The 12,190-nt window shown below is 38.1% G+C and overlaps 1 protein-coding gene across 3 annotated transcripts in view; it reads right to left on the bottom strand.

The window, feature by feature from the left end:
• The window catches only part of C5 (complement C5), an 83,191-nt gene that overhangs the window by 54,350 nt on the left and 16,651 nt on the right, over window positions 1-12,190 (bottom strand). For 2 of the 3 annotated variants that reach the window (XR_014294334.1, XM_082624364.1), the window contains exons 7-13: window positions 10,997-11,087; window positions 8,863-8,977; window positions 7,154-7,280; window positions 4,769-4,884; window positions 3,021-3,206; window positions 1,614-1,817; window positions 118-327 (exon numbers count right to left, since the gene is read on the bottom strand). Coding sequence is in view for 2 of the 3 variants with exons in the window: in XM_082624364.1 (XP_082480490.1) it covers window positions 118-327; window positions 1,614-1,817; window positions 3,021-3,206; window positions 4,769-4,884; window positions 7,154-7,280; window positions 8,863-8,977; window positions 10,997-11,087 (1,049 nt within the window). In the remaining variant the exon portion in view is untranslated. The remainder of the gene's footprint in view (window positions 1-117; window positions 328-1,613; window positions 1,818-3,020; window positions 3,207-4,768; window positions 4,885-7,153; window positions 7,281-8,862; window positions 8,978-10,996; window positions 11,088-12,190) is intronic. The other variant, XM_082624365.1, reaches the window with a different exon arrangement.

The raw sequence follows: 12,190 nt of genomic DNA, 5'->3' as shown, positions 1-12,190 counted from the left end.
AAGGTCATTTGAAAAAGAAAATATCATTTGTATGACACAAAAACTTCACAGATAGCTGCATTTACAGCCCCTTTATTCAGAAGAAAGTTGGATTGTGACTTATAGTTTGTGGCTTACCTGGAGCTGGTTGCCACACTTTTCTTCAATATTTAACCAGACTGAGTCAGACACTAATTCTGCGGTCTGTTCTCCTGTAACAATGTAATAGACCAGGAGACGAGCTGAAGGAACCATGTTCTGTGTCACTGGAATGTTTATACTTTGATAATCTGAATCTGAAAGTTTATCCCTTGTGCCAAAGTGAACGATTTTGCCCTTGGATAAAATCTAAAAATAAACAGCAGTAGCAATGGTAATTATAAAAACAAAACATTTGCTTCAGGATGGAGCTTGGAGCTAGAGTAGAAATTACGTTAAAGAAAAAGAAAGTTAACATTGTATGGGCCTACTATGTGCCAGGAACTTTACATTTAATTAACTCTTTTAGTTCCCATAATAACCAGAAGCATAGGAATACTATCTCCAATGTGCAGATAAAGGGACTGAGGTTCAGGAATTAACTAAATGTCATACTGATTTCAGTTCAAAACCACCTAGCTACGAATTCAGAGAGCTAAAATTTGACCTCAAATCTGTTTAAAGTCATCACACTGTCATTAACATCTCCTTGTTTAGTTGATTAAAAAATATAGATGAGGAGGTAGAGTGCATCTTCTTTTTCCCTAATTTCTGGCCTTAAGTTTTAAAGCCAGAGATTAGGTTCTAAATTGGAGGTGTGAGGTTAAAAAAAAACCACCCTAAAAATCATATGAAGCCAAAATGTCCTCAAAGATCCCTTAAATTGTCCTTAGAGAACAGGACTGTATATGTGGTTTTGGTACGTAGTCCCTAAACAAGTCCCCTAATTATTCATCAGTCAGTATGGTCCTCATTTATTTTTAAATTTCTTCTTCAAAACTGTTGAAAAAAATCATCATCACCTGTTTGGCCTGATCATCAGAATAATTAATTCCATTTCTTGGGTAATTGTCAGGAAGCCCTTAACATTTTTTTTACATTCTTTCCTACCTTTCACTGCCAGCCTTGACTGACACCTCCGTTTAATTTAAGTGATGTAACAGGGATGTTGCTGGAGCAAGTATGATATGACTCAACCCTTAAGAACAGGATTTGGGTCCCCTCTTTTTTCCAATGAAATGCACATATTTTAAATGGGTCTAGGCATGTAATCTTTGGCCATGAAGTAGAGCAGAGGTAATGTGAGAATTTAATCAGGCTCTCTCTATGGAGGAATCAGGCTGTCTTTGGTGAAAGGCATATAACACAGAGTCAGAGGTTCCCAGGTCTAATCTAACTACAACCTTCCTCTTCCCAACTGAGTGACTGTAGTGAGTCTTTAATCTCTTTGTCCCTCAGTTTCCTCATCTGTGAAGTAGTCATGAAAATCATGCCCTGTCTCAAAGGCTTTTGAAAAATTGATTATCAAATTAGATGATGTTTTGGAAAGTGCTTTGTAAGAATATATGTAAGGGATCATTCTAACGCTTTTCTATAAGCAAAGGAAAATCAGGTGGGGGAATAGATAGGTGTAAATCTATCATTATTATACTTACCAAGTAATTATAGTGAGTTATTTTGTCAATATATGGACTTCTGGGGGTAACAACAATATTCAGGTGTTCTCCCACAAGCAAAAGTTTATAGTTTTCAGTCCAGTCAATATAAAGATAACTTTGGCTGAGAGATGAATATGCTATTGCTCGGTAATCTTCGCTGGCCTGATTTTCTTCTGGAAGGTCTGGGTCCTTGGTCCTGACCTGAAAAGGAAAAAAAGTGAAAAAAGATACATGGACTGTGATGTAATGTTTTCTGTGAAACATACCTTTTCAATTCCTTTCTTTGCTTTATAAATTTCTAAAATTCACAACACCAAATTCTAAAGAAAAAAGAAATCCATTACTCCAAAGTGTTTGTACAGCTGTGGTATCAAGTAACTCTACAAAGGCTATGGACAATAATTGGGATAATATGGGATTGTGGGCTATGGTGGGAAAGTCTGGTGAAGTGAAGAGAGAAAGATGCTCCTGGAATATTGGCACCCTTCCTGAAGTGTCATGGTGAGTTGGGAACTCCTTTTCCTATGGGTTGGAAGGGGAGCAGTGGGGAGGTCCTGAGGACTGGGGACAGGAGTTGTGAATGGACATCACACAGACTCTCTGGCCCAGTTTCATTGTGAAGTCGTGGCACAGAGAAGGGCTTACAGACAGAGTCGGGCAGAAATGATATCATGGCACCAATATCGGCCTTCGACAGCAGAGGGGTTGGTTAATAGCCCATGCTCGGGAGTGAGATAGGCATTGGTTTGCCTCTTGAGTACCATCATTTATTGTCTGGATAAGTTATTTAACCATAAGAAAGGTTAAAAGCCTCTGTTTCCTCAGCTGCAAAATGGTTAGCACAATGCCTAGCACTTCATATGGGCTCAGTAGATGATAGTGAATCTATGCATGCTGGGGTCATTGACATGCATTACTAACTTACTCATTTTTTATTTGGGATTGGAAACCTAAATATTATTTGCTGGGAGAGAAGACTATTAAGTGAGCTCTAAGGTAGAGTGACTCATACAGCTGGACAAAAGAGAGGCTTCCACGTTTGGCTTTTTTGTGGCCCTGAAAAGAGATAAAAAGTTGGGAGGTGGGAAACAGAGAATATTTCTATCACTGATTTCCACTGCTATACCTATTTTGATACTTCTAGATTCTAATACAGTCTTACAGACATAAGAGAAAATAATTCACCCCAAATAAAAAACTGATAGATTTATCTTCCTCAAGGACCATTCAATGAATTTGCAGATTGCCTCTGGTGCTTTTCTTTTCTTTTTTTGGATGCAAAATTGTGGAACCGTTCACTGGACTCATGTATAAAATCTGCCGCATTTGTTCTGCACATTGGCCAAAACACACAGTCAAAAGTACACACTGTCCCAGAAAATTTAACAGAAGAATTCAGCTCACTTTAAACTCCAGCACCATCACTTCAGATGGGAGATTCACCACAAAAGAAGCTACTCCATCACTGGAACGTGTTACACTTTGCTTTGACTCCGAGTCGCATATCTCCTGGTTTACATCGAGCATTTGTGCACTCAGGGTCACCGGGACCCCTCCTACCAGATGATCAAGTGAATCCTTAACCTGCACCTGTTTGTCAGAACAGTCCAAATTCATTTCAAGAGCTCATCACTTCTTTTAAAGCATAACAATTCTGAAATAATTTTCCCTCCTCCTCACCAATGTATAAATTATTCATATTCAATTCAGGGAAAAGAAGCATGTTCTCAGCTTATATATAGAAAGGTTTAATCTTATTTAGTTAAATCATTCTTGAATGGATTCCCCTGTATATCGAGAAGACTCAGAATATAAATATCATCACATTAGGTCTGCCACGTAGATGTGATAAGGTCTTCTGCTATCTAATTTCTGTGTGTGTTCAATTGGTTGAGAACTGGATAAAGGAAAAAATGAGGCAATCACTTCTGGGAATGATTCTCTTGGATATGAGAAACAATAAACGCATCTTCTTTTTTCTCAAACTCTACCTCTCATTGCCATGCATATGGACATATAGAATTTCCACAAAGATATATTTTATATTATTTATTTGTATATGTGATATGAAATATATAAAATATATTTTAAAATAATAAATTCTATATAGTGACATATTTTGTGATCTTGTATTATGTATTATATTAATATACTCCATAATATATTATAAATTACTATATGCATTATATAGCAATATGTTATATATTATTAAATATGTTGTATATATACTAAGAAGTTATAAGCATGTCCAAAGCTTGCTTGTGGTCTAGTAAATTTTTTGCTCTTAAAGGCCAGTGACCTACGGTAAGTAATAAATAACCCATTTTAATTATCCTAAAGTTGATTTTTAAAAGCAACACATCTTCAAAGAATAAAAAATTTCTACTCTAGCTTTGTAAAGGATAGGGAATAAAAATTTCCATTTTATAAATATAATAAAACATATATGTAATAGAGCATGTTTTATATATAATAAGATATAGAACACTAATCTACAATAAAATATAATTAAAAGGTCAAATGAATGTTTTAACTCCATACTAGCAGCATTTTAAAAAGGAAAAGTGGAGGAAGGAGAGAAAATATTGTAAAGGAGGAAAAAAAAACATAGAGAAAAGAGTCAGGGACAGACAGAAATTGTCAAGATGGAAAGGATGGAGAACAATACAGAGAGATGAGATCAGACAGAGTTATGTACAAAGAGAATGCAGAGTGAAAAGCACAGAAATGCGCCCTCAGAGACACACAGGAAGTAAAAAATGGTGAGAGAGAGGGGTTTATTTTCAAGGAATGCTATCTCTGTCTTAAGACTTTTAAAGAGCACATTGCCAAATAATTTTAAACTTTAGTGTTTTTTGAACTATAGACTTATGGGGTTTTATTTACATATCATTTAATGCAATGCTCATTTAGGGAATGCTTAACACAGGCTATCTTACTAAATAGTGATACTGCCCTAAGGGTTGTTATCATCCCCAAGGCTGAAGCTGGCCTGCAGTTTCCCACCACCCACCACATAGTCAGAGGGGCAGATTTCACACACAGAATGAGTTCCCTCTGTGATTTGCCTCTCCATCATCCTTCTTTCATTTGTCACCCCCATATTTTTAGAAAAAGATAATCACATTTAGCAGTTACCCCCCATCATCTACCTTGACATAAAATGGAATCCCAGGCTTCACAAAAAGAGGAGTAGCAACCAAATTCAGTTTGTAGGGAGAAAGGACATATTTGATGCCAGGAATTTCTGCTTCTTCAGAAAATCCACCTAAAGAAATGACAAGGATTATGTTGACCTTTTTTAGGAGTGTACTGATCTGTGTGGGGAGCTATTTTGTGTTCATATGTCTCCACAGACCTACTCATTCATTCATTCACTCCATTCCTGCACTCATTCATTTACCAACAGCAAGTAGGATATGGGTCTTGGTTCAGAGGGGCAGTGCACAGAAGAGTCTAAACTCTTCTCAGGAGTTTCCAAAGCCTTACACACAAGGCTTGTGGGCAGAGATGGTCCTTGTGGAAGTAGAGCAATAGGATTGGACCAAGGAAGAATTCGAGGAAGGGACACCACTTTTCACCAGTGGCCTGAGTTTCAGTTAAATATGTATAAGGCATTAAGGAGAGAAGAAAGGGTAGGCCAGAGACTAAGCCTTACAGGGCATTCACCTTTAGAGAGCAGGGATATAGAGAGAAGTGGAGAAGACATAAAAGGAGAGCTTGAGGTAGAGAGAACCCAGAGGGTCTACTGGCAAGACCCCAATAGTGTTTGTTACCCATTAGCTAAAACTTAAGCTAAACTATTAAGAATGATATACAAAGCTCTAGTATCCCCAAACTCCTTTCCAGTATTACATCCCTAATACCCCTACATATATATCCTATACTTCAGCGAAAGGAATAATCTGCTATTCTCAAAGATCAAGCTTCACCTCCCACTCTTGGTATGTTCACTCTGTGAAGGGTGCCCCACTTCATCCTGGCTGTTATCCCTGCCTCAAAACCCTACTTATCTTTCAAGACAAGACCAATCATCTTTAGGACACCGTTCTTGGTTGCTCAACAATCACCTAGGAGCTCATCTTCTTCTGAAGGTCAGTAGCATTAAGCACTTTTCTTAGAGCACATATGGAATTCCTTCTTGTTCAGAGTTTTTGTTTACTTGTCTTATAGATAATGCTTGTTTGTAAGCCACTTGAGTACTGGGATTACGCATCATTAATATTTGTAAGCCTGCATATTTAGCAGCACTCTTTTCATATCTAATAAATACTGCTTAAACTGAATTCGTTTGTAATAAATTGAGAAAAATAAAAGTAAGAAAGAAACATTAAAACAATGTCAAAAACACAGCCAGGGCAGGGAGTATAAAGTTATCATCATTCTCCCACATCTATTGAGCATCAGATGCATACAAAGTGCTTAAAAACTTGATAATTACCTCAATTCTTCATTCTGCTACCCAGAAGGACAAATTTAAAGAGGTGGAAGGGGACTTAGGAATAATTTGATCTAACAGTCATTTTATTGAAAAAAAAAGTGGCCTCACTGTGGTTAAATTATTTGTTCAAGGTTGGTTGGGGATTCAATATAGACCTGAAAATATAAGTTACATAAATAATCAAGACATATCAGAAGTAAGAAAAGTAACTCAACTTGGAGTGATAATTAATAACTATTAAAACCATTGGAGTGGGGATTAAGAGTACTAGACAAGGTGTTAAGAATACTAAGAAAGAAGTAGGTGGAGAAAAGAAGGAGGAGGAGGAGGAGGGGGAGGAGAAGGAAGGAAGAGGCAGAGGAGGAGAGGAAGAGGAAGAGGGAGGAGGGGGAGGACAAAAAGGAGGAGGAGGGAAGGGGAAGGGGGAGGGGGAGGACGAGGAGGAGGAGATGAAGAGGAAGAGGGAGGAGGGGGAGGACAGAAAGGAGGAGGAAGGAAGGGGGAGGGGGAGGACGAGGAGGAGGAGGAAGAAGAGGTGCTGTTTTAAGTGCTTTGCATATACTGACTCTTTGATCCTCACCATAACCCTATGAGGGATATACTATTGTTGGATCTATTTTAGAAACATTACCTCCAATTTTAAATAGAATTACTGACTATTACAGAAGAAAAGGGCTTTAGGATGCACTTTGTTCAACTCCATCATTGTACAGCTAAGGGGACGAAAACAATGATCATAGTAATAACTTTCATTTCCATGATAATTTATTTAATGTTTTTACACACATAATCTCTTTGATTTTGATTCTTACTGGGTGAGAAAATCGGGGTGCCAGATGTTCACGCCAGATAAGTTGCAGACCCACTTGGAATACCAAATGGGCAGGAGTTATCCCATTCTTGCCAGTGAGGCAATAGAGACCCAGTGACTAGGGGGTGGCAGAGCTATACTCTAATCCCAGTTTTTAATGATGTAAAAAATAAAACTTAACTATAAAAGGAAGTAAACTGTGAAAGAACTGTAGAAATTATTTATACCTTGAATATGCTGTCTAAATATTTCCCAAGAGAAAGTTTAAAAAAAAACCAAACTCACCTGTAGACTCTATGACTGTCACACCAATATAAAGGTACTTGTTGTTTAAATCTTCTAGACTGCCATAGGACAATTCTTTAATTGCTGTTTCAGAGTCAAATGTGACTCGAGCAATTCCATTTATCAACTGTTTAAAGGGGGAAAATGAAAGAGTTATTTCACAGAAGAATTTATAAGGAAAAAATGAACAAAATGTGCCTTTACTAGCCTCTCAATTGAAGACAAATGTCAGAGGAATGCTTTATTGTCACCACTAAAGTGAGTAAATGAGTCCACAGTTAAGCCCAGAATGTTATTTTCTAATCTATTTGTTTAGAATTTTGACACGGAAGCGTCTTAAACATCATTTGATTCCACAGGCCTTTTTTGTACTAGCTGGCAAAGATGACTTCTTCCAATCACTGAGTCATCATCTTTCTAGACCTCTCAGCTTACTTTTGCTCTTAACTGAGAGTTTATGGGGTTTTATGATATTTACTTTGTACTTTGCTGCTTACATATTGAAACGCTAATTTAAAAACACACAATGGGTAATGGGATATGGGGTTAAGTCACATGATATTATTTAATTATTAACCACAACAGTAAAATAGATTTTGCCTTCTTTTTTCTTCTGAAATTTAGTGTTATGAGGCCAGGGATTTTGTCTTATGTAACTTTAAATCTCAGGGTCTAGCATAGAATCTTGCATTAAAAAGAGGCATTTAATTTATATCTTAAAGAAATAAAACTGTATTTTGAAAGAACAAAGGCTAAATTACTGATGATACAAACTATGTAAATATGCAGCAGTGAGCAAAATGACATGAACCCTTACCATCCACAGTATAATGTAAAGAACACTGAACTAGAGAAAAGGGGACCAGGGCTCTACTCTGAGCTCCAGCAACCACTAGCCCTTGACCATGGACCAATAACTTCCCAGTGAGTTCATTCGTTCACTTATAAATTTTCATAGAGCACCTATGTTTTGCCAGGAACCAGGCTGGCTCTGGGCATACAATGGGAATGATTCAGATCCCCAGAGAGCTTTGTGTAGAGAATGATAGGGAAGTAAATAAACCATACAATAAGAAGGGTTTCTCAGCACTACTGACATCATTTGGACAGGATAATTCTTTGTTGTGGAGCACTGCCCTGAAGGAGTTTCACAGCATCCCTGGCCTCTACCCACTAAGTGCCCGAATGATCCTCTTCCCCAGTTGTGACAACCACAAATGTCTCTGGACATTACCAAACGTCCCCTTGGGGGTAAAAGTCATCCCTGGTTGAGAACCACTGCAATAAAGTGTGAAACGTGCTCCACTGAGAGTGACTCAAGGCCTGAGGGAGTAGAAAGTGTGTCCACATTGAGACAAAGAATGAGAAGGAATTAGCTGGGCAAAGAAGAGGCAGGAGGGGACAAAGGGAAAGAGCATTCCCAAGCAGAAGGAGCAGCTCTGCAAAGACCTGGAGGCAAGAGAGACTAGGGTAATTTTGAGAAACTGGAGTGACCAGTGCAAGGGAGAAGAAAGGGAGAGATGGGCTGGCGAGGAGAGCTAATGCCAAGGACAGTGAACTTTATCCTAAGGATAGTGAGAAACCAATGGAGGATTTTAAGTTTCAATTTCCACACCTCTATAAAATGAGAGATTGGACTAGATGATTCTGAAGTCACCTTCCCTCTTTAGCATTCATGACGGATCTTTAGGTACAAGTGAACCTCTTACCACTGTGCTTTGCATTGCTTTTTGCATCATTTCTTTTTGATTATCTTTTAAGTCTTCTCTTATTCCAAAAGAGATATAAACGTCAGCCTCGTTGATGACTTTATTATAAAAATATCTGTCAAACAATCATACCATAAAATTGTTTTGCTAACAGGGTTACAATAATAAAATCTGGATAAAATATAACAATTCAAAATGACATAAAGCACTTGATACACTTTAAAGTGCCTTCCATCCACTGTTATATTTCATCTTATAAAGCTACAATAATAAAGCCAAAGTACAGATTTTTATTACTATGTGCTAGATGAAAAAAACTGATCTTGAGGAGATCAAAAGAGTCAGGTCTGGGCCCCTTTCTTACAGGACACATCACTTCCTCAATGATTTTGATACCAGTGCAGAGCTGCTCTTTATCTTCTTTTATGTCTTTAAAAGCAGCATGTCCGATCTCAGAGTTATATGTTCTTTTTTAAAATTCTAACTGCATATTTCCTTTTTTAGTTTAGAATTAAAGTAATAATAAAGAAAACTTTCTGCACAGCAAATACTATAGCAAGAGCTAACTTTCCTTAGTCATAGTTTGAACAAAAAAAGTAAGTCTCTCCATTAAAAGAAGTCAATTTCCACAATTCTCTGTCAAGTGAGCCTTTTATGCTGGTTTAGATTAAGGGACAAACACTCTATTTGAGGAACAAATGCTAGTAAGAGAGGCAGTATAGGGTAGCATTTGAGGGCATGGATTCTGGAACGACAGGCCAAGTGTCTTACTAGCTGTATGATCTTGGGCAAATTACTTAACATTTATGTACCTCTGTTTTTCCATTTGCAATGTGGGGATAGTAACAGTATCTACCTCATAGAGTTTTCGTAAAGCTTAAATGAGCTAATATGTACAGAGTGCTTTCAAAAGTGCCTGGCACGGGCTTCCCTGGTGGCACAGTGGTTGAGAGTCTGCCTGCCAATGCAGGGGACACAGGTTCGTGTCACGGTCCGGGAAGATCCCACATGCCGCGGAGCGGCTGGGCCCGTGAGCCATGGTCGCTGAGCCTGCGCGTCCAGAGCCTGTGCTCCACAACGGGAGAGGCCACAACAGTGAGAGGTCCGCGTACCGCAAAGAAAAAAAAGTGCCTGACACATATAGTTATATAAATCGGTTAATGTTACTAATAACTAGAGTATATCGTCATTTTTAAATGACCTAAGCTTTTGTGGTAGATTGCTTGCAAAAATAACCCCAATTCTCCACCTCCCCATGTATCCACCACTTTTGCAGCTCCTTGGGTGTGAATGGAGTTTATTTCCTTTGTGCTGGTCTTGTAATTTGCTTTGGTCAAAAGAATGTGTTGGAAGTGATGGTGTGCCAGTCCCAAAGTGTAAACCTCAAGAGGACTTTTATGCTCCCATTTTCTCTCTTTGAGCATTGCTGCTGCTACAGGCTAGCCGGTTGGTTGATGAGAAACACACATGGCCCAATCATCCTTGTAGCTTCAGTCAACTGCTAGCCAGCTGCCAGGCATGTGAGTAAGACCTCCCTAAACCAGCTGGCCCCCAGCTGACCTGCCAACTGACTGCAGGCACATGGGCGAGCCCCACTGACGTTGGCCTGGCCCAGATCAGCAGAACTGCCCAGTTGACTCGTAAATGGCTATGGTTTTAAGGCATTGGATCTTAGAGTAGTTATGCAGCATTAGCTGGCTGATTAAGCCATTAAAAATGACAAGAAGTGAAGGTTTCATATCTCAGTCCCAATATCCTAAGTCATGCTGGTTCCTAAACATACACATTGAACTTAAATCTTTAGGATTTTTCCCCCCCATCTGGTGAATAACCAACAAAACTACAATCAGAATCAGCTAAAGTCAGTATGAGCTAATAAACTATAGGCATGGTGTCTTCTCAATCAGTCGGTTTCAAAGTCATGGAAGACATTGCCACTAAATCACAGATCTCAGCGATATATAAATTTATCAACTCAACACATTGTACACCTTAAACTTGCACAATGTTGTATGTCAATTATATCTCAATAAAACTGGAAAAAGATCACACATCTCACTCTGGTCAACTGTCACCAGAGTTGGAACTCAGTTTAGCTAGATAATCTGAAAAAAAAAAAAAAAAACTTTCTTACCTTGCTTTTATAGTAATTTCAAAATTATTAAAGTCCTTATAACCAATGAAATTATTTTCTGTTTCTATTGAGATAGAAAAGTGTGGCAGCACTGAAAATAAAAACAAAAAGGCAACATTACCATTTAATTTAGAGTAGTCTTTAAATCATAGCAACCAACTGTATTTCTGGATTAGTTGGATAAGCTGTTACATCAGCACAACATCCACCCTGTCATCATTATCATCAACAACAGCACTATCTTTGGGGAGCCTCCCATTCTACCAATCAGAGGTCAATCCATCCTCTATGTACTGGAAGCCCTTCACTTATACTTTGATTTCAGCACTTATTATAGGCAATCAATTATTTCCTCCACTAGAGTATTGGCTCATTGAAACAAAAAAGACTATTCTCTCTTTATCTTTGTATGTCTCCCCCCTCATCCTTCTCATGAATCGCAAATATAGTATGTGCTCAACAAATGTTTATTACATTCAAAATGGAAAAAGAAATTTCTTGCTTATTTAATATTTCCTTCTTTTGTCTAGTAGAAAAATCCATCCAGTCTCTAAATTCCAACATAAAACTCTCACTTTAGTCAAGAAGAGAGAGCTTACAATTAGCTACATGAAAGAACCTTCGTAAAAGAATAAAAATTAGGGTAGAAAGGAAGGAGGGTTTTTTTCCTCTCTTTGGTATCTTGATTGCCCAAGAGAAAACAATTTCACCTGTCAAAATGGCACTGTCTTCTCTTCATACTAACTCAGACTGTGTACTGAGGCTTACAGATTCTAATTCTATTAACCTGCACAACAGCTAGTAGAAAATTGGTTGATTGTATGACCTTGATATTGTAGACAAAGACTGACACAGGAGAGTAAGTGAGATAGTTGGCTTCAGATATGGCTTATGTGTTTTCTAGATGGTGAAAAACAGAAGAAAAAGAGCAATGCAATTTGTTGCTCTTGGCTGCATTCCTATGTTATTAAAGATCAAGGCAGATGCGTTCTCCCCAGGATATGAAGTAGAGGAAAATATTTCATCCTTTCATCCAGTACCTAGGTGCCATGTAGCCTGCATACTCCTGCCAACAGTGATATACCAATGAACAGGACACAAACCCTGCCCTTGATGAGCTCACGGTCAAGCAAGGAAGACAGGCATAAGCAAAGAATTACACAAACACCTAAATGACAGATGACAGTTATGAAA

This window comes from Mesoplodon mirus (genome assembly GCF_964341445.2).
Source record: "Mesoplodon mirus genome assembly, chromosome: 1".
Lineage (NCBI taxonomy): Eukaryota > Metazoa > Chordata > Mammalia > Artiodactyla > Ziphiidae > Mesoplodon > Mesoplodon mirus.
This window is presented reverse-complemented; position numbering and strand designations above follow the sequence as displayed.